Source organism: Carcharhinus amblyrhynchos, chromosome 9, assembly GCF_965287045.1.
Source record: "Carcharhinus amblyrhynchos chromosome 9, sCarAmb.v2.hapA, whole genome shotgun sequence".
Classification (NCBI taxonomy): Eukaryota; Metazoa; Chordata; class Chondrichthyes; order Carcharhiniformes; family Carcharhinidae; genus Carcharhinus; species Carcharhinus amblyrhynchos.
In genome coordinates, this window is record NC_137332.1 from 37,217,754 (window position 1) to 37,244,072 (window position 26,319).

General features: G+C 41.2%; 1 protein-coding gene across 1 annotated transcript; it reads left to right on the forward strand.

Moving 5' to 3' along the window:
• Positions 1 to 121: 121 nt before the first annotated feature.
• Positions 122 to 24,348, forward strand: txndc12 (thioredoxin domain containing 12 (endoplasmic reticulum)). Its single transcript, XM_080195471.1, has 7 exons — positions 122 to 314; positions 806 to 866; positions 8,308 to 8,360; positions 8,510 to 8,583; positions 12,324 to 12,393; positions 18,735 to 18,818; positions 20,863 to 24,348. The coding sequence occupies exons 1-7, from the start codon at positions 122 to 124 to the stop codon at positions 20,940 to 20,942; spliced, it is 615 nt and encodes a 204-aa protein (XP_080051597.1). The 3' UTR covers positions 20,943 to 24,348.
• Positions 24,349 to 26,319: the final 1,971 nt, after the last annotated feature.

Below are 26,319 nucleotides of genomic sequence, written 5' to 3' on the forward strand. Positions count from 1 at the left end.
CATCAGTTAGGACTAAATCAGGTGGCAATCACATTCACTGTGTTGCGACGTTTGCTTCGCGAAAGTGTTAAACATAAAGACAGAGGTGTTTCTCAGAGGGAATGATTGGGAAATCAGGAACATGTATGAAATTCCAGCTCAGAAAGAGTTACACTGCGTTCCAATGCGTCACTTCCTCTCTATCTCTAGCTTCATTGACTTACCGGCGAGAGGGTCAGAGTTGATCATGAAGCTGCAAATATCCCTGCACCTCGCCGTCTTTTGCATTCTTCTGGTCTGCTCTCAGACGTCTGGGAGTGAAAGTCTTGGACGAGGTGGGTCTGTTTTTATTATATTCTTAAAGGTGGTTTTGTTCTATTTTAATCAAGAGCTGTGCAAACTCAAAAAATATCAATTATGAGACTACGGTTGATCAGTTTTCTCTGCCACTCTTTCCGGATATTCAATGAATCATTCAGGTGTCTCATGTTTCTGAAATTACTGTTGATTTTTTTTGGTCCTGGACTCAGTCATTGGTCGGAAGTGGAAGGAAGACGAGCTTAATACATAACTAGTCCAGTGTCCATGAAAGGCAAATAGTTTAGTTAAATCTCCATTTTGTTTCCCAATACCCCACACCCCAGGAACTATCCATAATACGCACAATCTTTACACGGACCAGTGGTGTGTGCATACTAATAAGCATCAGTCAACTTAAAATGACACAGTTATATTGAGTTGTAAAGATAAGAGTCATATATGGGGGTTGGCTGCCAAATTTTGCTTCTGACAATGGATATTCATCGCAACGACGATATTTTTTCAGGATTTGGAGACCACATTCACTGGAGAACGTTGGATGACGGAATAAAAGAAGCTGAAGCCAGGTATGCAAAACTAAGAGGAAGCATTCTGTATCTTGTCACTTAAACTTTTTGATTTAACCTTTGTGTAATTATTTATTAATTGACTTTCTCCTTCTGGGAATATTCTAGTTAGAGCAATTTGACAGTATATTTCAACATGATGAATAAAAAATGCAATTCCTAAATTACACCTAATTATATTTCATTTCTGTCAACATTTACTCTAAAATTTATTGCCAAATCTGTGGAACACATCAGTTTTTGATTTTAATAATGTCATCTAGCTCGAGGAAGATGCACAACCAGTAGAACTGATCATTTTACAATGTTTCATAACTACAATTGTGCACAGCACCTCCCTTCCTGAATGTATTTTTTTTAAGATGCATATCTGAAATATGCAGATTTAAAGTGCTTCCTTTTTTCAGCTACCTTTCCACAAGATGTCAGTATTTACCTTTCCAAATTTTTCACTATATACAGAAATAATTCTAATGACTAGGTTTACTATAAAACAGTGAGATTGTTGATATTCACTACTGCTTATGCACAAACAACAGCAACCTTGAAGAAGTGCAGATATGGAGCTTAAAGTGAAAATTCAGATATAGCCATTGGAGATGTGCTGTTGCCCATTTAGCATGAAGTTATTATACTTGATTTGTAGGTCTGGACCCAGAAAATTGAACATAGTACACGGATTGAAAGGGACAAACAGTAACAGGTTGAGCTTTGGCTGCCAAACAATCACTTGGACACTGAAAAGTAACCTTAACAAATGTGGAGTCTCATCCCTTCAGCTTTTAGTTGTTGGAAGTTTAAGTTTTTTAAACTTTTTGTTTCTGTGTGTGTATCTATTTCAATCCATTCTTTCTTTCACTGATCATTTTGCTTTCTGTACTTCGTCCAACATTGATTTCACTGTTTAATCCACTCTTCATGATTGAGATACCATGCTGCAACCAGAATAAAGCTTACAGCTGCAAGAAGAAGGACGCGTCCCAATTCACTTACTAGGTCCTCGAGGCCTTGATTAGGGGCGAGCGGGGACACAAGCTTTAGCCATTCTCCCAATTAGTGACAGTATCCCACTATGAGATTAACATTCATGTGATGTCAGCATCACTTGAACTAGTCTCTGCACTGTTGGGTGAAGTCAGGTGTTCAAATGTTTATCTGAAGTGTGATGTAAACATTTCTAACCCTTTGTCCTTAAGGAAAACCTTGAGTGAGGGCATTAACATTCATATTCTAGTGGCATTTGTGTCTCCTCAGTGGTAGTGGCAGAACACAAGATGTGCACAGCACGGGGAGATGCCTAGTTATATCCTCATCTCAGCTTCAATAGAGTTGGCATCATTAGATGACAGTGAAAGCTTCAAGTCTGCTCTCGTATCGCTGCTTCTCGGCTTCCACTCAGTTCCCAGAGTGAGCGCATTTACAGGGCACTGCAGACTGAAACAGAGATCATGCTGTGTTGATTCATGAGGCCAGAATGCGCAAGTGTTCTCGTGCAAGTAGTTGGACATCTTTTGAGATAAGAGGGAATAACATTAAGTGCTAGGAGAGATGTGGCTATATGCCCTCATTTAACTTTACTCAGAACCTGTCAGCTATTAAAATATTATGGGCATGTCTTCTTCCTCCATGGCATCATCACATTCGTACTGACCCTCAGGAGCCTCTTGAGCTCCGTGGGCCACTGGATCTTCATCCTCCAATGAGCTTTCATCCCTTCATGTGAAGAGCACAACCATACATGCCACTATTCCATCAATGTACAACAGGTGCATGACATGTGAAACCCTCTCTGAAGCACACCTAATGGTCTGTTCTATAAGGAAGCGTGTGGAGCTGTGAGCATTGTTGTACGTCTCCTTGGAATGACTTTGAGGGCGACGCATTGGAGTGATCAGTTGGAACCCTTCATCCCCAAGCAGCCATCCCTGCAGGAGTTCAGATCCCCTCCCAAATCTCAGCCACCTGGGACTTATTCAGGATGTAGACATCATGGCAACTCCCAGGGTGTCATTGCACAAACATGCAGACTGTGCTTCTGATGATCACATACCCATTGTACGTTAATGGTAGCACTTATGGTTTCCGTATAAAGCTGTAATGGTGCTTGTATAGCCATATGGGTGCAATCTTGGGAAGTCTGAAGTGGTGATAAAGCCAGTGAATCTCTCAGCCTTGCTATCCGCATCCCGAACAAATCTTTCATGGGCCTTCCTGTGAAGGATATCTGTGGCCACCTTCATGCATCGATGTGTTGAGGACTGAGATGCTGCATAGGTCCACTGTTGATCCATGGAAAGACTCAGGGACACAGAAATTTTGCAGTCACCCTCAAAATCCCTGGCAGGGAAGAGCCTGCAACCTCATGATGCCAGGTCTTCCTGAAGACTGTGGTTATATGTGACAAGCACAGATATGCCAGCACTGCCTCTCACTTGCTTGTAAATAGGAGACTCTTTTACCATAAACTATAGATCTGACGAGTCATTTCAATTGTCTGGATTTCTTCTCTTGACTCTTTTTTGCTGGAGCTGCACTTGGTATTGCCCCTCTCTCTCTCCCTCGTCCAATGTTTTAGGAATCTAACAAAAGCAGCATTGAGCCCTGGATCCGTTTGTCTTTTTGTCTTCTCTCTAAAATGAATGTTGAAGACAAGAATGATTAAAGGCTCGAGATAGTGAAGCTCTGCATATGAAACCAATGAGAATGTAAAGCTCCGCAGCCTTTCCTGCCCTACTTGCATGGTAGCCAATGCAGCCTTGTCCTTGAGACACTAGCACTCACATTGAGTTGACCAAGATAGCATCCAGAAATGTGACTCTTGGAGCCTGGTGTGGGATAAGGTGTAATTAAAATGAATGATCCAAAGCAGCTGTTTACTGTAATCTCTGTGACATACTGATGACCAAACAATTTCTCATTATCAATGAGTGGATGCCTTTTGACCCCATTATGAATGCAATTTCTGGTGAACACATGACTAGTCTTCATTGATGGAATGCCAAATGTGATACTGATGTACCTTTCATTATTGCATTCACAAAGTCTACATTTCTAGGTGTTACTCTGGAGATGCAGCTACTGTAGTGTGAAACCACTTAGTTCTGTCTACCCTTTTAACATCTTTAATAAAGGCATCAGCTTTCAGTAGCTTTCTTCCCAAGGAAGTCTTCCTATTTTCTAACTAAGCTGTCTCCTGTTCACTCTTGTGGCACCAACAAGCTAGCTGGCAGCCTCTTCGCCCAGAAGTGGTGTTTTTCCCCCCACTGTCTCAAACCCTGCCCAATCAGATTCACTGTTACTTTAGTTTTGAGTCAGTGCCATTACTATGGTGCAGCTAAATGGTGGTTCTTCACATTTATTTCCAAACATCTGACACTTCCCCTTTCGCTGTCCTTGTGCCTGATGTACCCCTTTTATGTCATGATGGGAAGGTAGAGCTTCCTCCTCCTGTTGCCCTTCAGACTTCTCCAATAATATTGGATCATCTTTATAATTATTGTGAGGACATTCCCCCCGGAGCCCATCATTTGTGACATGTCCAATGTGGGCACCTGTTCACCCCATCTAGAGGTCATGTGCACGATTACCTACCGAGATTAAGCCCACCCATCATTTTATTGTCTACAGGCTGCAGATGCCTCCAGTTACCATCACCACCATTTCATCTGTAGCACAGTAAAGAGACAGCCAAGCCCAGAGACAGCGTCTGTGAGACAGCCCTGCACTCAAAGCTATCCTTTTTCCTTCTGCTCCTGCTGCATGCCCTCTGCACCCCTGGACTGTATCCTACCTTTGACTTCTGACTGAGGCCCACATAGCTCTTGGATAGCCTGTGGTCTGTGGCTTCTTTCAACATTGCCACAGGAGTGTCTGTCATCTAACTGTAAACCTCAGTCCAGGACTTGGACTTTCACAGAGTTCCCCATTGCCATGTTCGCTTCCCACCACCACCACCCCCCCCCCCCCCCCCCCCCCCCCCACCCACCCACCACCATCCTTTCATCTGAGTCTCTCTGTGACCCATCTTTTGTGCCATTTGAACAATCCCACCCCCATCCTATTCTGGAGTCTGCATGCATCTCTGTTCAGTCAAAACTATGGTATCCCTTTGACTCCCACGTTTGTCAGTGTTTCATGTACCCTTGTCAGCCTCCAGCTTCCCACCCCTCAGTCTATTCTTTGCCTTCTATTGTTCTTCATCCATCTCCACATCCTTGCCCCTTTGCTGTCCTGTGTGTTTGCCCTCTCCTCCAGCATTTGCATAGGCCTTCTTCCCTGTTAGTTCCCTTTTGATTCTCATCCTAACCTCCCTTCGCACCCGACCTCTGGTCAAAATGCTCATTTATGAAAGTGGAGTTCTGCCCAAGTACCACTGCGCAGGTGGTGTCCTCCTGGACAATGGTGTCAGCCACTGGGAGCAGAAGACCCCTGCATTCCCCAAACCTGACTGCAGTACTGGTCAGTGTCTGAAAGTGGAGACCTGCATGAGTCTGCAGCACAGTAGTGTCCTCCTGGACAACATCAGCAAACAGCAGAAGCAGACCAACCCGACCCCCCCAGCAGGGTGGTGTTCATCTTAACAAGCAGCGCAGCGCTATGGTAGATAGGCACTACATGTTGCACTCACCTCAAAGTCTTGAGTGAACTGAAGATTGACTTGCGCTCACCACTCCTTTTCAAATGGGTTTGAGGCCAACATAATTTCCTGTTGGTGTGATAAAATATTGGAAGTTGTGAGGAGATTCCAGTCAGCAACTATTTTAATCAGCATTCATGAGATGTTCATGAATACAAATAGTGTTCATGCCATGAGGAAGCAGGATAACTGACTCACCATTAACCCGCCATCGGGAGAATTGCAAACTGTTTTTACACCAGTTGTTTTCTGACATCTTGCCTGCCATTGGATTCTCTATTCCCATCTGCCGCAAAACCTGCTGCAGGCAGGATGGGAAAATTGCACCCTCAAATTTAAACAAAGCAAATCGCATGAATATGATGGGCAAGCTGGGAGTGTAGATTGGGAAACAAAATTTATAAGGCACAATAGTAGGGAGGCAATGGCAAACATTTAAATAATTAATTCATGATTCCCGATGATTCTACATTGCCTTAAGGATTAAAAATCTCTTAGGAAATGTGGTCCAACTGTAAGTAACATGAGAAGTTAAAGATAGAATTAGAATAAAGCAAGAGGCTTACAATGCTATCCAAAATGTGAAATAAACTTGAGGATTGGGAAGATTATAAATACAACAAAAAATGAAAAGGAAATTGATGGAGACAATAAGATGTAAGAATAAACTAGCTAGAGACATATAAAGAGATTATAAAAGATATGAAAAATGAGAACAATTAATGAGAGTAAACATAATGCCTTGGAGGCAGAGATAGGAGAAATTGCGAAGGAGAATAAAAAAGTGAAAGTAAAAATAAATACTTTTGCATCTGTCTTCAGGGTAGAAATATTGTAACACCTTGGAAATTTCGGGGAATCAAGAGTCTAGAGAAGATTAAAAATTTAAGGACATTTATTAATAGAGAAATAGTACTGGAGGAATCAATGGGATTAAAAGCTGACAAATACTCTGGATGTGATGGCCTACACCCTGGGTTTTAAGAGTTAGTGGATGCATTAATTTTAATTTTCTAGAATTCCCTAAATTCTAAACTGGTTCCTGTGGATTAGAATGTAGCAAATGTATGCCCACTGTTCAAGAAGGGAAGGAGAAAATGGGGAACTATAGGCCAGTTAGTCAGACAGCAGTAGTAGGGAAATTGCTGGAATCTATTTGTAGGGGAATGATACCAGGACACTTCAATAATAATATAATTAGGCAGAGTTAACATTATTTTATGAAAGGGAAATAGTATCTGACAAATCTGTTAGTGTTTGTAGAAATCAGTAGGTGCAGTATATTTAGATTTTCAAAAAAACATTTGATAAGGAATAGCACTAAAGGTTAATACAAAAATTAAGAATTTGAGATTGGGTTAATATTTTGACTCAGATTAAAAATTGGTTCATGAACAGAAAATGGAGAATAGGAATAAACAACTCACTTCTGTTGGTAAACTGTAATAAGTGGGGCCTCGCAAGGATCAGTTCCAGGCCTCGGATAACTGCACTCAATTTTATGGGGAGGGGAGGTATGTATCCAACATTACTGACAATGAAAATGTAGGTGGGAATGTAAGCTGTGAGGAGGACACAAAGAAGCTAAAGAAGGATTTGGACAGGTTAAATGATTGGGCAAGAATGTGTCAGATAGAATATAGTGTGGTGAAATGTGAAGTTAGTCACTTTGGAAGGAAAAGTAGAAAAACAAAATATTTTTTAAAAGGTGAGAGCATGAAAAATGTTGGTATTCAAAGAGAACCAAGTGTCCTTGTACATGAATCACAAAGTCAACATGCAGGTATAACAAACAATTCAGAGATCGAATGATATATTGGACTTTACTCTAATACTCCAATGCCTTATAATAAAGATAGCCTTTGGTCGCCATTACCATTATGCCACCATTTTCCCATGACATATATATATTTACCTGTCTCAAATAGCTTGTGTTTAAGCTAAGATTTTAAAGCATTGTAGATTTTGTCTGTATAAAGACAACTGACAGTAAATCTATTTTTTGTAAAACATTGATGTAGATGTACAGTAAGAAACAAGATCCCTGGAGGAATTTCCCCTTCCTAGCTCTGGGTTCTTAATGCCAATATCAGAGCGGGGAATTCAGTTGGGAGAAACTAACTGAACAGGCTGGGATTTCAATCCATAATTTTTACAATCTGGCTGGTTCAGCTGCTGAATGGTCAAAGGAGCATGTGAATCCCTATTTTAACATTTGGTGGCACAGAGTACTGCTGTGCTGTTGTAATGCATTACCCTATGCAACTCTAAACATACCTTTATGATCTTAGCCATTAGGTTTTTTTTGATAAGTTCAGCCAATAAAGGCAGTGTACAGTGAATTATACCAACAAAAAGATTTTGGGTTTCTGGCCTGTGTGCATTGATTAATTTTTAGCTGAGTTTGTAATTGACCTTAGTGCCCCTGATTTGAAAGAGAAGAATGAACTAGGGTTCTCGTCTTGATCCTTATTCAGTGACCCTTGAAAGAAGATTTGTGGCTGCATCTATGTCTGGCTGGATGTTAAGTTCAGACGTGATAGCTTTGCCAGCTTTCACTGTCCACATTGCCCTTCAGGATAGGAGAAAACAATGGGAGAGAGAGCAGTTGAAAATTAGTGGCCATGACTTTTGTGCAAATTATGTGTCATTTGTCTACTTAGTAGTACTGGTGTGGTTTTTAGCTTGCAGCGTTTCAAATCTTTTCCAACTTAATATTCAAATGAAAATATAGTTACCATTAAGGGAGTAAGTGTAGAATGTTTACCCACACAAGACATTCAAGATTTCTTGTTTCATTTTTAGTGGCCTACCACTGATGTTGATTATACACAAAAGCTGGTGTGGTGCATGTAAAGGTAGGTTCTAATTTTTAAAAGAACCTGTTAAGATTGTAAAAAGCTTTTCTTTCAAGAATGTTAATTTATTTTGCTTAATTACTTTGGGTACTCATAAGACCTTTGCAGCTGCAATTTGTAAAATTTTTAACAGTTTTTCTTTCCATTAGCGCTGAAACCAAAGTTTGCTGATTCTCAGGAGATCTCAGAACTGGCCCATAACTTTGTCATGGTGAATGTAGAGGTAAGCATGTCTGTGATTTATCCTTAGGAAAATGATGGAATGATAAATGCTGTCTGACCCTTAGGCCTGTCCCATAATGTTATGATACCTGAAGCATCAGGATTAGACACCCACTACTCACCAGTTTTGGAAGAGGTTAACTAGAGGGAAAAGAGGTCAGAAATGTTTTTCTCTGATCTCTTTAGGCAATCAAACCAGAATCACAGAATTGTTAAGCACAGGAGGAGGCCATTCAGCCTTTGTTTATGTGCAAGCTCTCCAAGTGAGCATCGTGTCTTAGTGCCACCCCCCGCCTTTTCCCTGTACCACTACAGTGTTTCCATTCAAATACTCCCTTGGATGCGTCAGCTGAACCTGCCTCTCAACACTTCCAGGCAGTGCATTCCAAACCTGAACCACCCGTTTGTGTGGAAAAAGTTTTTTCTCGCATCACATTTACTACTTTTGAAAAACACTTTAAATCTGTGCTTCACATTTTTGATCCTTTTATGAGCGGGAACGGTTTCTCCCTATCTCTTCTGTCCAGCCGCTTCATGATTTTGAACTTCTCCATCAAACCCCCTCTTAGTCTTCTCTTCAAGAAGGACAGTTCCAACCTCTTTAATCTTTCCTCATAACTGAGGTTTCTTGTTTCTGGGACCATTCTCGTGAACCTCTTCTGCACTCTCTCCGGTGCATTCACTGTCTTCCTATAGTGTGGTGCCCAGAACTGTGCACAATATTCCAGCTGAGGTTTAACTCGTATCTTGTATAAGTTCAGTATAACCTCCCTGTTGTTGTATTCTATGCCCCTATTAAAAAAGTCCAGCATACAAAAAGCTTTAACTGTTCTTGCCATCTGTCCTGCAACCTTCAATTATCCATGTACGTACACACCCAGGTCCTTCTGCCCCTGAACCCCTTAAAAATCTTGCTCCTAATTTTATATTGTCTTGCCATGTTCTTCCTACCAAAATGCATCACCTCACACTTCTCTGAATTGAATGGCATCTGCCAGCTATCTGTCCACTCCATCAACTTGACTATGTCTTTTTAAAGTTCTACGTTGCCCTCCTTTCAGTTTGCAATACCTCCAAGTTTTGTATCATCTGCAAATTTTTGAAATTGTCCCCCGCACACCAAGATCTATTCAGTAATATATATCAGGAAAAGCAAGGGTCCCAATACAGATGCCTAGGGAACATCATTACAAACCTACCTCCAGCCCAAATAATATCTATTGACCATTACTCTCTGCTTCCAGTTATTCAGCCAATTTTCTATCCACGTTGCTACTGTCCCTTTTATTCCATGAGTTATAACTTTTCTCAAAAGTCTATTGCGTGGCACTGCATCAAATGCCTTTTCAATGTCCACGGACATCATCAGCATTACCCTCTTATTACCTCTTCAAAAACTCCAGAAAGTTTGTTAAACACAATTTCCCCTTTAGAAATCCAAGTTGACTTTTCTTAGTCAATCCACATGTGACTACTAATTCAACCCGAATAACTGACTATAAGCTTCTACAATTCTGTTAGAGTTCTGTAACACTGATGTTAAACTGACTAGTCTGTAATTGCTGGGATTATCCTTATAACCTTTTTTGAACAAAGGCACAACATTTGCAGTTCTCTAGTCCTCTGCCACTTCTACTTAGTTTAGAGAAGACTGGAAGATTATGGCCATCTGCCCGGCAATTTTCATCCTCACTTCCTTCAATATTCTTGTCGGCATCTCACCCAGTCCCTGGTGTCTTGTCAACATTTAAGTGCCAACAGTCTACTCGACACTTCCTCATTATTAATTTTGAACCCTTCTTGGACCAGAGTTCCATCATCTTCTCCATGGCTTGTGTGGCAGCTTCCTCCTTGGTAAAGATAGATGCAAAGTATTCATTTAATACCTCAGCCATGCCCCCACCTCCATGTGTAAATTCCCTTTTTGGTCCATAATAGGCTCTACTTTTATCACCCTTTTACTATTTATATGCCTAAAAAGGATTTTAGGAATCCCCTTTATGTAGTCTGCCAGATTTTTCTTATGATCCCTCTTCCCTTCTCTACTGTTTTTTCAGCTCTCCTCTGAACCTTGTATATTCCTCTTGATTCTCAACTGTGTTTTCTACCTGATACTGGCATTAGCACATTGTTTATTATCTTATCTTGTCTTAATTTTTATAACCTTTTTCATCCAGGGAGCTCTGGATTTGTTTGCTTTATCTTTCCCTTTTAAGGGTACATATCTTGACTGTATCAGCACCATTTTTGTTTTGAAGGTAGCCCATTGTTCAGCTACAGTTTTTTCTGCCAACCTTTCATTCCAGTCTAAATGGCCCAACCCTGTTCCTCCCCCATTTATGTCGGCTGTCCCCCGGTAAATTATTTTTACTCTGGATCGCCCATTTTCTTTTCCTATCATTATCCTAAACCTTACAATATGTGATCACTGTCTCCTAAATGCTGCACCCCCGCCCCCCCCACCCCCGACACTCAATCTACCTAGCCCAACTCATTTCCAATAACCAGCTCCAACAGTGCATCCTTTCTTGTTGGAATGGACACGTACTGCTGTAGAAAATTGTCCTGAACACAATCTTGTTTCCCTCGCCCTTCCTCAGTTGGTTTAAAGCCCTCCCAAGAGCAGTAACAAAACACCCTTCAAGGAACTCGGTTCCAGCTCTGTTCAGGTGCAACCCACTGGCTTATACAGGTGTCATTGCCCTCAGAGCCAGTACAATGTCCCAGGAATCTGAAGCCCCTCCCTCCTGCACCAGTTTTCCAGCCACACATTCATCTGACTTATCCTCCTATTTTTCACTTGCACATGACATCTGGAGATTACTACATTTGAAGTCCTGCTTGCTAATTTTTTACCTAGCTCCTTAAATTCTGATTGCAGGACCTCATCTCCCTTCCTGCCTAAGTCATTGGTGCCAATGTGGACCATGACCTCTAGCTGTTCATCCTCTCTCTTAGCAAAATTTCATGTAGCAGCTCTGTGACATCTTTGACCCTAGCACCAGGGAGGCAACATACCATTCTGGAGTCACATCTACAGCTCAGAAACACTTGTCTGTTTACCTGACTATTAAATTCCCTATAATCATTGCTCTTCCCAAATTCTTCCTCCCCTACTGTACAGTCAAGCCATTTATGCCACAAACCTGGCTCTACTGCACTCCTGAGATACCAATGCCCTCACCGGTATCCAAAGTGTAAAACTGATTTCTGAGCGGGACTCCAGGGGATTCCTGCACTAACTGGTCAACAAGATAATATCCATGCTACTTGATATTTACCTACTTTTTATAAGGTTTGATTTCTCACTGCTTTCCTTCGGCCAGAAACTGACCAGCTTTTTTTGTTTGGAGGTGTGCAAACAGGCACTTGCTGCATCTGTCAATAACTTGTTCCATAGGTCTGCCATCTGCAGGAAAAAGAACAAGACTATTGAACAACTTGCATGCATTCCCGACTGTACTCTTCAATCTATCAAGCGGAACACAGTCTAGTCCTTTTACAATTGTACATTTATCAAATTACTCCAACTTCGCAGCAGCTCTAAAGTAAATACATTCAACTTTTTAAGCCTATCTGGGTTGCTATGATTTGAGAAAGAGTTCATTCTCATGGCCCTCCTCTGAAGTTTTTCAGTGCTTTTTATATTGGAAACCACCTAAGGGGATCAATACTGCACACGTGTGCATTATTTAATATTGAATTGTGAAATGATGAGTGTCTTCTCCTCTATTTTTGTAGGATGAGGAGGAGCCGAATGATTCAGCCTTTAGCCCAGATGGAGGATACATACCTAGGATCTTATTCTTGGGTAGGAACAAAGTATCCTTATGACTTCTGCTTGGTACCTCCCTGCAGTAGCACAGTTCAGATGAGGAAATCAGTAGGATTTGGTGGGGGTTGTGCAAAGTGTACCCTCTCATACTCTAAACTGAGTCTTTATTATACTGTGTTGAGTGATATATTAATTTTAATCCTACAATTACTATTGCATATGTACAAAACTAACTTATTGTCAACCAGTTTTCTTGCCTCAATTATTCCACCACTGGATTTTGAGATGTTTGGATGGACTTAATTGCATTTTTTAAGAAGTTAACATTGTGGACGAATACTTAGCTCTAAAGTTCATCTATTTTAGTGCATAGCATTGTTTTCTTTTGCTAATTTTCATGTACCGTGCTTAATAAGTCATTGAATCCTTATGGCACTGAAGAAGGCCACTTGGCGCATCAAATCCATGCCAACTCTCTGTAGAGCAATTGGTTTCATCCTGCTCTTATCTTTGTCGCACTAAGTTTGTTTCCCTCAGGTGTACATCCCATTTCCTTTTGAAATTATTCCGCCATCCTCATTGGCAATGAGTTCAAACTTCTTTTTGAAGTCCTGTAAACTTCCATTTCTAAGTGCCGGATTTGTTGGATGACTTTAACCAGCTGACCTCATTTGCTTGTCTTAAGACTTCCTGCACAATGACCAGTATTCTTTTTATTAATTATGGAGATATTAGCTTCACTAGCAAAGTCAGTATCTATTGCCCATCCCTGGTTGACCTCAAGAAGTTCCTCAGGATAGTGTTGTAGTCCCTACTATCTTCAACTGTTTCAGTAATGACCTTCCCTTCATCATAAAGACAGAAGTGGGGTTGATTCGATGTTCCATTTACGGCTTCTTATATACTGAAGCAGTCTGTGTCCATATAAGGGATTGGTTTAGATTAGTGGGTCAGCGTTTTTTTTTAAAAAGACTGGTCGGCGCAACATCGTGGGCCGAAGGGCCTTTTCTGCGCTGTAATGTTCTATGTTCTATATGCAGCAAGATCTGGACCATATTTGGGCTTGGGCTGATGATTGGCAAGTAACCTTCATGCCACACAATTGTCAGACAATGACTGCCTCCAAGAAGAGGGAATCTAATCATCTCCCCGTGGCATTCACTGGCATTACCACTGCTGAATCCCCACTATCAACATTCTGGGAGTTACCATTGACCAGAAACTGAACTAGACTAACCATATAAATACTGTGGCTACTAGAACTGGTTAGAGGTAGAGATTTCTGTAGAGAGCAATACATCTCCTGACTCCCCAGAGTCTGTCCACCATCAGGAATGTGATGGAATACTCCCCTTGTTACAGCTGGGATGGGAGGAGTGCACAGTTTCTCTAGCTCCACTACTCCTCTTGTCATACCATCATTGAAAGTGTTTAATTCACTCAACAAAATGGCCAGTTATTTACCTTCATTACTGTTAGACCCAGAATAAAATATTTTAACCAGACTGTCTTAACTAAGCTCAGAATGATTGACTTATATTAAAATTAAACTTATTTTTAAAATGAGTTGCAAAAACTGGTTAACACTCAATTTTTTATATATATATATATATATATATATACACACACACACACACACACACACACACACACACAATAGTGAGTAAGTAAAATATTACCAAAAGGGTGGCATTGGCAGGGTTTTGATGCTGTCGATATGGTGCTCCCTAGTGTGAAGGCAGAATGCTACTCGCAGTTGATGTCTGAAGGCTCTCATCAACAGAGCTTCAGCATGGAGGAGATAAGAGACAGATCAATTTTGGGACGCTAGTATTTAGTTTCCAAATACTAACAAATTTCACTGAGATGAGGATTCCTAGCTGGACTGTGATAACCACCTGGCGTTTCAGGCAAGGAGAGTACGAGTTGGACAGCTTTCCCATTCTTGGTAGATTTTCATTTGAATTCAAAAAGATAAATTCAAAATATGAAACTCGTCTTTGTCAGATGATTTCCATAAATCATAAGGGCAGTGGTCTCCAAATAGTCAATTGCGGTCAACAGGTTATTCCCAGATTCACAAATTGTCATTGGCTGCCAAATCAGCTGAAAATACTCAGGACTCAGGCTTTCTGCGCTGATGAGCGAATCAGCTCTTTGGCTGCTGAACAGTTGCCGAAAATGCATGCGACTCAGGCATCTTGAACTGACAAGCGAATAAGCTCATTGACTGCTGAAACACAGGTGCCAAAACATGGACTAAGCTGGATGAAGACAAAATGATGAGCAAGGAGCCGGGGACCTCCATGAGGGCAAAAACCTACCATTTCCACGAGCAATGGAAAAATGAATTTCTTTTTATGAATGTCAAAGGCAACACTGTTTGTCTCATTTGTTAACAGAGTGTAGTCTTGAGTAAAAGAGGTAATTTGGAAAGGCAGCACAAGACAATTCATGTAAAATTTCAAGAAAATTGCCCATTACACAACACCATCCAGACAAAGAAATTTGGGAGCTAAAGGGAATGTTGCAAGCCCAACCGCTGCTCTTCAAAGCCTGTGGATAAAGGCAATGTAAGCAAAAAGGTGTCTTTTCACATTAGCCATCTGCTGGCAAAACATAACTTCACCATTGGTGAACAGTTTATCAAGGAGACTATGATGGTTACTGCCAACATCTTGTTCAAAGACTTTAAAAGCAAAGATGAAATTATGTCAACCATCAAGAGCATGCAGCTTAGTGCTTTAACAGTAGCCAGAGGGATAGAATTGTTGTCCAAAGATGTATCTCTCAAAATACCAAGACTTATCAGTTGCAAATGTTTCTCACTGCAGATCAATGAATCAATTGACGTGATGGATATAGTCCAGTTGATTGTTTTAGTTTGCATAACATCCAAAGATGCCACAACAAAAAAGGACTTTCTCACTTTTGTCAATCAAAGAGAGGACAAGAGGTGAGGATGTCTACAACATATTTAAAAGATGCCTAAGAAAATATTCTGATCAGTAAATTAGTTTCAATCACAATTGATGATGCACCATCAGTGCAGGGTTTGGTGCACTTTGCAGAAATAATCCTGAGATTCCATCCTTTGTCAGTTACCACTGTGTTATCCACCAACAAACAGGCAAGATTATTGACTTTTCTCATGTAATGACAGTTGTTGTCAAGATTGTCAGTCAATTCGTGCCAGAGCTCTGGAACGTTGCCTGTTCGAATCGCTACTCAATGAGCTTGATGTCACCAACAGTGGGCTAATCCTTCATGCGGAAGTGAGATGGTTAAGTCGAGGAAAAGTTCTCCAGAGATTTTTAGATCTACCCCCTGAAATTGTCACTTTTTTCTTAAATCAACGAATAAAGTGTACTGTGAGCTGTCAGATAATGTGTGGTTGCTAGATTAGGCTTTTCTTAAGGACATAAGTGCAAAATTGAATGAGCTAAACCGTGAACTGTAGGAGAGAGAGACAGAGGCTTGTCACACATGATTGGTGCAGTGAATGTGTTCACGTTGAAACTGGGCCTGTGGTCCTCCCAGTTGAACAAAATTAATGAGCACTTCTCAAATACGGAGGAAGTCCCAACAACTGGTAAAACAAAAAGGGGTTCAACAGGCGTTCAGGAGTTAGACAAGATGGAACAGATCATCATGTTTGTCTCAAATCCTTTTCTTCAGGTGGACATTGGAGACCCGACAACAAAATTTCAGTAGGTGTTTGAATACAGCAGTCAACTTGACATGATATTAATCACCATGCAAAATGACATAGAACTGAAAGCTAGGTCAAGGGGCAAAGACTTTAGGGATCTTGTAACTAGAGATGTACCGTCTTCTGACATAGTGTGCATTCAAGGTGAAGACCTACTTTGATTCCACGTACCTCTGTGAGATGGCTTTTCCTCCAGACGAAAATTATCAATTCTGATGATTGCACTTGTCTCACAGATGCCCATCTATGGACTGTGTGAGACTGACCATCTCAAACTATGACCCAGACTTCACAGCACCCACCAGTAGTGTACAAGCACAAGTTTCACACTAAGAACAGGTGAGTGTTATGCACAAGCACATTTTGGGGAGTTTTAGTGGGGTCAAATTTGTAAGAGTAGATCTCATGCTGCATTTTGGTGCCAAAAATGATCTTGTGTTTAAAAAGAGTGGAGACCACTGCATTAGGACCTTTGCCTTTAAAACAGTTTTTTTTTCCCCATAGCATTAAGGAGTAACAGTTAAATAGCTGTCATCCAGGTGTTGTGTTGGTCAGGGGGAATATTTGGAAAAGGCATGCTTGCTCACAGTCCAAGGTGAAATTGAGTTTTTTTTTAAAAGTCGGTTGCCAAGTACCCAAGTAATTCAATACCCTTCCAGATTTCATAAGAAGATACAGACTTGAAGATATGGTTTGCCAACAGCTTGGATGAGTGTAGCTCCAACAAAACTGAAAGAGAGCTCAACACCAAATAGGACTGAGTAGCCTGCTTAATTTTCGCACCTCCTCCATCACATTCAACATCCACTGGCTCCACCAATGCACACTGGCAGCAACGTATACCACCTACAAGATGCACTGCAGCAAATTGCCAAAGCTCCTTCAGCAGCATCTTCCAAACATGTGCCTTTTACCACCTAGAAAGACAAGGTCAGCAGATGCACGGGAACACTATCTGCAAGTTCTCTTTCAACTCAGACATCATCCTGACTTGCAACAATATTTCTGTTCCTTCTGTGTTGCTAGATCCAAATCCTGGAACTCCCTTCCTTAAAGCACTGTGGGTGTTCCTATATATGGACTACAGTTCAAGAAGGCAACACACCTCCACCTTCTAAAGGGAAGTTAAGGATGGACAATTAATGCTGGCCTAGCCAGTAATGCCCACATTCCATGAACAAATATGTTTTTTAAAATGGGGTTGAGTCCCCATTTTAATGGGGTTGAGTCTTCATTTATGATCTGGAGGAGGGAACCGAGTGTATGGTGTCGAAATTTGCTGATGACACCAAGATTGGTGGAACGGCAAATTGCGCGGAGGGTGTGGAGAGTCTGCAGAAGGACCTAGATAGGCTGGGCGAATGGGCCAGGAACTGGCAAATGGAATTTAATGTTGGCAAGTGCGAGGTGGTCCACTTTGGTAGGAATAATGGTAGGAAGGACTATTACTTACGTGGAGAAAAACTGCAGCAGGCGATGGTGCAGAGGGACCTTGGGGTCCTTGTGCATGAGTCGCAAAAACCCAGCCTGCAGGTGCAGCAGGTGGTCAGGAAGGCTAATGGGATGCTGGCCTTCATAGCGAGGGGGATTGAATATAAAAGTAGGGAGGTCTTGCTGCAGCTGTATAGGGCACTGGTGAGGCTGCAGCTGGAGTACTGTGTGCAGTTTTGGTCACTGCACTTACGCAAGGATATTTTGGCCTTGGAGGGAGTGCAGAGGAGGTTTACTAGGCTGATGCCGGAGTTGAGGGGGTTGAGCTATGAGGAGAGGCTGAATAAACTAGGCTTGTACTCGTTAGAGTTTAGAAGAATGAGGGGAGATCTCATTGAGACATAAGATGATGAATGGGATGGATAGGAGAGAGGTGGAGAGACTCTTCCCACTCAGAAAGGACAGTAGGACTAGGGGGCACAGCCTCAAGATAAAGGGGGGGTGGTTTAGACCGGAGTTGAGGAGGAACTTCTTCACTCAAAGGGTGGTGAATATCTGGAATTCTCTGCCCGTTGAAGTGGTGGAGGCTGCCTCGCTAAATATTTTTAAGACGCGGGTTGATGGGTTTTTGATAAGCGAGGGGATTAAGGGTTATGGGGAGAGGGCAGGAAAGTGGAACTGAGCCACGACAGATCAGCCATGATCTTATTGAATGGCGGGGCAGGCTCGAGGGGCTAGATGGCCTACTCCTGCTCCTATTTCTTATGTTCTTATGTTCTAAACCATTGCTTCTCCATGGGGTGAAGGTCATCCCAGCATGCTGTTTAGACTGAGTGTTTCAGGATTTTGACATAACAACACCAATTTTGGAAAACTACAGTTAATAGCTCAGCTAGTTAACAATAAGTGAACTGACTCCCAAAATTAGAAGCCTCTCGTTTTGACCAAAGCGCATCCAGTCTTGTTGACATTATGTCAGATAGTGTAGAAACTTGTTGCTATACTGAAGAGCCTTTCTGTTTGGCATTAGTTTCTAATTACCAACATTCTGGACATGTAATGACAAAAAGCAATTACAGGCAAGTGGACATATGAATTAGATGTTCCTTTTTTTTTAAGAGTAAATTTAGAGAGATGAAATTCCAGTAAATATTCAATGATGGATCTACTGACAATTGACTAATCCTGAATTTCTCATTTCATTTATTCTATTTTACTGTTGGTTACATTGCAGATGCCAGAGGTAACGTTCATCCAGAGATCGTTAATCAAAATGGAAATCCCAAATACAAATATTTCTACAGTTCTGCTGACCAAGGTGAATATGAAGCCAATGTTCAGTTATTTCCTCAGTGTTCCATCTGTCTCTCATTCTCTCTTTCCTTCCATTCCTCTGACCCTCCTTCCTTTACTCATTGGTAAGTATGTTGCTGCTCACATTGTCCTCTTTATTTAGGCATTGGGAAGCCTGAGTCCACGTTGAACATTTTCTTCCCCTTAATTCAAATCTAATTTTATATCTGTCCATATAAAAGTTGTCACTCGTTACATGCAGTCGACTGGTGTGGAGAAGAACGTTATGTTGGAACTGGAGTAGGTGCCTGTCAAAATTGATATATTCCGGCCATAATGCCATGGGTCATCTCGGACTTCCCATGTTCCTAAGTGCTGCTGCAGGATTGATTTGTATAATTCAACCAATATGTGATTGTGCTTGATCTGCATCTCAAATAAAAACTCAATTACATTTCCTTGTCCATAGTGAATGGCTGAACAAATTTCAGCATCTTCCTGCATCAAGTTCCAGATTGGTCCATGTTATCAAAGAGAAGCTACTGAACAGTGGCCAGGTATTCCCCATAGGAAGGGAGAGAGAATAAGATTGGCAATCGCATCAAGCTATCAAGGTGCACTTGCAGGTCAATTATACAGGTGGCAATAGGAACAGCTTCAGAGAGAAACTTACGCATGCAACTGATGGAATTATTTATGATTGTCGGTTTCTCCAGCGAATTTTGTATGCCTTGGAGCAGCCAGTTTTCTTAAGAAGTTAGCTTACATGTGATAAAATGTCAAAGGGTGTATGTAAAAAGAATATCCCGATGGCCTAGTCAGCGCTGAACCATATGGAATGCTGTTGATTCAGAAATACCCAGAAGATCTCCGATTTGATCCTGAGTTATGTTGAGTTAATGATTTCAGTTGGGGTGATGATGGAGTTTAAAACCTGGAGAATAAAATTAGCCATGGCTTGCAACTCCTGATGAGGGCTTAGTGGTACCTTCTAGAAATTGTGTGCATGTGAAAATTTGATAAGCAGGTGACTAGATTTAGTTGTGGTGCTCTGCCCAATCAAGTGGGTTGGTAATCCTCACTTTGGAAGCTCACACTTAATGAGAGATTACTTGGGCAGGTCTTGAAGACAGGATTCTCTGCCCGTTGAAGTGGTGGAGGCTACCTCGCTAAATATTTTTAAGACGCGGGTTGATGGGTTTTTGATAAGAGAGGGGATTAAGGGTTATGGGGAGAGGGCGGGAATGTGGAACTGAGCCACAACAGATCAGCCATGATCTTATTGAGTGGCGGGGCAGGCTCGAAGGGCTAGTTGGCCTACTCCTGCTCCTATTTCTTATGTTTCTTATGTACTTACGCAAGGATATTTTGGCCTTGGAGGGAGTGCAGAGGAGGTTTACTAGGCTGATGCCAGAGTTGAGGGGGTTGAGCTATGAGGAGAGGCTGAATAAATTAGGCTTGTACTCGTTAGAGTTTAGAAGAATGAGGGGAGATCTCATTGAGACGTATAAGATGATGAATGGGATGGATAGGATAGAGGTTGAGAGACTCTTCCCGCTCAGAAAGGATAGTAGGACTAGGGGGCACAGCCTCAAGATAAAGGGGGGGCGGTTTAGGACGGAGTGGAGGAGGAACTTCTTCACTCAAAGGGTGGTGAATCTCTGGAATTCTCTGCCCGTTGAAGTGGTGGAGGCTACCTCGCTAAATATTTTTAAGACGCGGGTTGATGGGTTTTTGATAAGCGAGGGGATTAAGGGTTATGGGGAGAGGGCGGGAAAGTGGAACTGAGCCACGACAGATCAGCCATGATCTTATTGAATGGCGGGGCAGGCTCGAAGGGCTAGGTGGCCTACTCCTGCTCCTATTTCTTATGTTCTTATGTGAACATGTACAGAACTATTTTTGGATTAGACCAGTGACATGAATAAGATGTTTTGGGATTTTCATATTTTAAAAATCAATGCCATTAATTTAAGAGCTTTTCCAGTCTAGACTGAATGAGGTTGGCAATTTTTTGTCTCTCTTTGGTGTTTCAGTGGCCTAACAATCTATTTTCTGCCTGTGCATAGTGGCGTTCGCCATGAAGGAAGCGCAGGAAAAGCTGACCGGCGACTTAACTACAGAACATCGCTATTCAGACGAATTTTGAGTAAACCAGCCATTAGCATCTGATCATTTCCTGACAATGACAGAGAATTTCAGAGCCTTGTCTGAAGCCATTTACTGATTTATTATTGTACTATTGTTTCACTGTTACATTGCATTTTTATTTACAGATTTTTTTTTTTCCTTTTAGTTTCTGAATAAATGCAGAATAATAGACCCGTAGAATCCCTACAGTGCAGAAGAGGCCATTCAGTCCATTGACTTTACACCAACACTGACAGAGAAACTTACTCAGACCCTCTTCCCCCATCCTATCCCTGTAACCCCACACATTTCCTATGGCTAATCCACCTAACCTACATATCTTGGGACACTATGGGGCAATTTAGCGTGGCCAATCCTCCTAACCTGCATACCTTTGGACTGTGCGAGGAAACTGGAGCACCCAGAGGAAAGTCACACAGACGTGGGGAGAATATGCAAACTCCACACAGACAGTCATCGAAGGCTGGCATCAAACCTGGGTCTCTGGCACTGTGAGACAGCACTGCTAACCATCATACCATTATGCCACTCAAAAGGAGGCCATTCAGCCTATCGAGTCTGCATCAACTCTAACCGAGTTTCCTACCCAGACCCTATCCCCGTAACACCATGTATTTATCCCACTAATCCCCTAACCTGCACATCCTGGGACACAATGGGCAATTTAGCACAGCCAATCCACCTAACCTGCACACCTTTGGACTTTGGGAGGAAACTGGAGCACCCAGAGGAAATCCACACAAACAGATGGAGAACGTGCAAACTCCACACATACACACCAAGTCTGGAATTGAACCTAGGTCACTGGTGCTGTGAGGCAGAAGTGCTAACCACGGAGCCACCATGCCAGAAATATAGCATTGAGCACTCGCATCTTTAGGAGATGATACTATTGTGGGATCATTTACCGATGTGAAATAAATTGCATTCTTGTGACAGTGCATTAATACCTGTATTCTGGTTGCTCTGTTGGGCAACTATTTTTAACCACTCATCTACCTATTTATAGTCTTCATGTATTTGCAAAGTGTCACTCCAACCTGTCATAGCCTCATAAATGCATGTGGGTTGCAAAGTTAGATGAAGTCTGAATAATTATGTATAGTTGGAACTTTTTTTTCAAATGTCAATCAAATCATTGGTGCTTTAAAAAAATCAAAGTGAGTAGAAAACGCAACATGCTTGTTGGAATATTTGTCAGAGTACTTGATGTATTTGCAATGGATACCTGCTGCCTTTCCTCCAGGCTACAACTATCTTGACAAAAGTTATTAATGTAGTTCCTTGATCAACCTTTTTTTTGGGAATTTTGCTTTAATATCTTGGGGAAAGATCTGTAGACCATTCTCTCGTTTCCTAAGACTGACTTTGTTGAAACTCACCCTGCGTCTGCATGTCAGTTGACAGTTAGATGGTAACGCTGAATCCTGCACCAGGAATTTTAATGGTTCATGTAAAAATCACATGCAGATGTGATTTTTCAGTTTGAATAGCAGTACTTGTCGCAGACCTTGAAATTATGTCATGGTGTTTTAATTTCAAAAACATTTGGTGTACTTCTCTGAAATTCCTCCCTCTGCTCTTTTAATATTGAAAGATTTGGATGAACTGGGGTGGGAACCTGGAATTTGACAGTACAGGGAAGCCATGTGTCAGCATCCCTGTGGAGAGGGCATCTGATGGTCTATGGACTTGGGAAAAGGAAGAAATGAGCATATTTTTCCACTGGCATATTCTTGATGCGTGTCAGCAGAGCGGAAAGGAAAAGCGTGAGCCTGACAGCATTGCTGAGGACAGGCTCTCTCAATTCTGGCAGTGATGATTTGTAACTATCCAACCATTCTTAACAAGATCAATACCTCTGCTAAAATAGCAGAGAAATTTCAAATCCTAGTAACTTGCATTATTGCAAGATTGTGTTTTTAATTTTGTCATTGCTGATTTGATTTTTCATACACCTCCCCTCAATTAAAAATGGTGCATGGTCCTATGATGTGTGTCATACAGAATTACTCTGACAACGAGGGTGCTTCCCAATATCAGTACTTCTGAATTCAAGGGATTTCCAAAAACTCCAAAAATTCAACTGAAATGAGAATTCTGAATAGTTGGAAAGCTCTAGGACTGTAAGAAGCTGGGATACAGGACCACCGATCTGGGTTCAAACTATAAATATTTGGGATTAATTTCACACTATTTTTGCATTTTACATAACTTTTGTAGCTTGAGGTGCTGGAAAACGTTTTGTTCTTAGAACTGTATTTCTTTTGCCAGAATGAGTTTTATTTTGTGTTCAATTAACTTGTTATTTATAGCGCAGAATGTTTCCAAATTTCAAATAGAATTTTTGTGTTTTGGATTCCATCATGGTGTCTTGTGCGAGCGACGCCTGCATCCAATCTCTAAACAGTGGAACCATGCAGTCCTTGTCGATCTGCAGAAATCGGAGATGATCTGCTATGAGGAATTATAAGAGTGAAGTTAAAGTCTAATCAAGGAATCAGTGAAATTTTTGTATTTTTTAAATTATTTTAAACAACCTGTTTCTTCTGTATTGTTATGAAACAATCTTAAATGGGCTTTCTAAACAAAACTTTCCTTCCTTTGGCCTTTATGAAAGGATTCCTTGTCCTTCAGTTTACTGCAATACAAGATATTTGGAATTGGACTAAGTGTTTTCTCTATTGTATTTTTGATACAGATTTTGGAATGAAAAATATAAAACTAAAAGAAATTTGGAATAGAGTGATCTGATTGCTTATTGTCCATGCAGACAGTGGGTAGCCTTGGAGCAGCTAATTGCTTATTTAGGATGGAGATTTATACTCTGCAGCAAGCAGCCCAATGCTTCAGATGTAAATTGGCAATGAAAGTCATTGGGCGGGATTTTCTAGCCTCATTCACCCTAAAACCGGAAAATCCCACAAGGTCAATGAACCTTTCCATGGTCCGCCCCTGGCCTGCTCTGATTCCCATGACCGGCGGGGGGACGATGATTGTGAATCAAATCCACTTATGTCAGTGATATGGGCCCAACTATGCAACATTTGGTAAGATTGAATGCTTTGAGTGCAACTTGGAGAGAATAAATGAAATCTATTCATTGTTGCAAGACTGTTTTCTGTTTGCCACGCAAAAACTACTTGTTGGACTTAGTTGTGGAAATATTAGTGCCCTATAATTGACTCAGACTTCCAACTGAAGAGAAGTTGATGAGGACTAGAACAATTGAGAGAATTGGATTTTGCAGGAAACACTCCAAAGAAAACCAGAATGATTAGTTAGTAATTTTAAAAAAACTACGGTGACTAATTAGTACATAAAAGCTACTGCTATGTTGCAAAAAACAATTTCCCAGCTTGTAAATATTGAGAAGAATATGCAATAAACCATTTTTTGATTAAGACTTTATAAGAGTAAGTTACTTTAAAACTGGTGGAATTATTCCTTTTTATTTTGCCTTCAAAACACTAATCATTGCTAGTGTACAATTCTAAAGCTGCTGCCAGCCTTTCTGTACCTCATTTAAAGGTAACCAATATGGTGAATGGGAAAAAGCTGTTTCTTCTTGGAGGACAACTCAGCCACACAGCAAGGATCAGCTTGAAGCCTCAGCTATTCACAATCTGCATTAATGACTTAGAATGAGATGGAAAGTAACGTATCCAAGATTGCTGCTGATGATATAAAGTTGGGAATATCAAATGTGAGGAAGATGCAAAGAGATATAGACATTGAGTGGGCAACAAGTGACAGATTGAGTGTAATGTGGAAAAGTAAGCTTATGCACTTCGGTAATAAGAATAGAAAGCAAAATTTTTTTCAAATGCTGAAACTTCGACATATTGATGTCCAGAGAAACTTCTTATTCGTTCTTGGGATGCAATTGCTCTAGGATGACTAATATTTATTGTCCACCCTGGATTGCCCTTTGAAACCGTGGTAAACCATCTTCTTGAGCCTCTGTAATCCATGCAGTATAGATCTATCCACAATGCTGTTAAGGAGGGAGTTCCATGATTTTGATTCACTGACAGTGAAAGAACAGCAATTTAGTTCCAAGTCAGGATTGTGTGTGACTTAGAGGGGAAATTGCAGGTGATTGTGTTCTAATCTGTCTGCTGTCTTTGCCCTTCTGAATTAAAAAGCAGGACCACAAAAGTAATAACCTCTGCATTGCTGGGCTTGGTGAGTTGTATAATAGGGCTTTAAACTAAATAGTAGGGGTGGTGGGGGTTGGGAAGTGTTTATAAGAAAGGTGGTGGTAAATTGGAGAGAAAGGGCAAGGCTGCAGAGCAGGATATGATATGGGTAATGATAAGCCAAGTGTGATAGAAAGGGACAGAGTGTAAAAACTTAAAATGCATCAACAGATAAGGCTAGAGTTTGCAAGCGCGGTTTAAAAAAACAAATTAAAGACTCTGTATGTGCATGCTGCATTTGTAACAAAGTGGATGAGTTGATAACACAAATTTGTATGACCACATAGCTATTTCAGAGACGTCCAAGGCTGGGACTTGAATATTCAAGTCTAATTGATATTCTGTCGGAGGTCTTGTGCCACATTGGGGTTAGCATCGCTGCCTCTTAGGCAGAAGCTCCAGGTTCAAATCCCACCCCAGGACTTGATGGGCAAGAAAGGTGAGGGTCAACCTGCAAATCCTCCCATTACCCAATGGCTGGCAGTAAGAGCAGAAGAAACTCCTGGTCAGCAATGCTTGATGTGAGGTGATGCTCATCAAACTATAAGTCTCTGGAAACACACTAGTGACCTGTTCCAGGAATAACTAGTTATGGAAACAGACAGACTCTGCCTTAGTCACCATTAGTATGGGAAGAGAATTGGACTTTGGTATCTTGCAAGGACAGGAAACTAGGAAAATATAGTGGGGATATCTCTGTTAATTAAGAATGACGTTAGTATAGTAGTGAGAGATGACCATAGTTCAGAAGATCAAGTTGGAGAATCAGTCTGAATAGAGATAAGAAACAGCAAAGGTGAGATGTTAATTAGGGTCAGAGGTTTACAATATGGAAACAGATCTTTTGGCCCACCTTGTTCATGCCACTCAGTTTTTACCATTAAGCTAATCCAAATTGCGTGTGTTTGGCTCAAATTTTACCCATGTAACTATCTAGATGCTTATTAAAAGACAAAATTTACCCACCTCTACTACCACTGGCAGCTCATTCCAACCACTCATCACCTTGTGTGTGAAAGAATTAGACCCTTTTGTATCTTTCTCTCTCTCTCTCTCTCTCTCTCTCTCACCTTACACCTATGTCCTCTAGTTTCAGACTTCCCTACCTTTGGGAAAAGATGTTGACTATCTACCTGATCTATGCCCTGCATTATAGACCGCTATAAAATCACC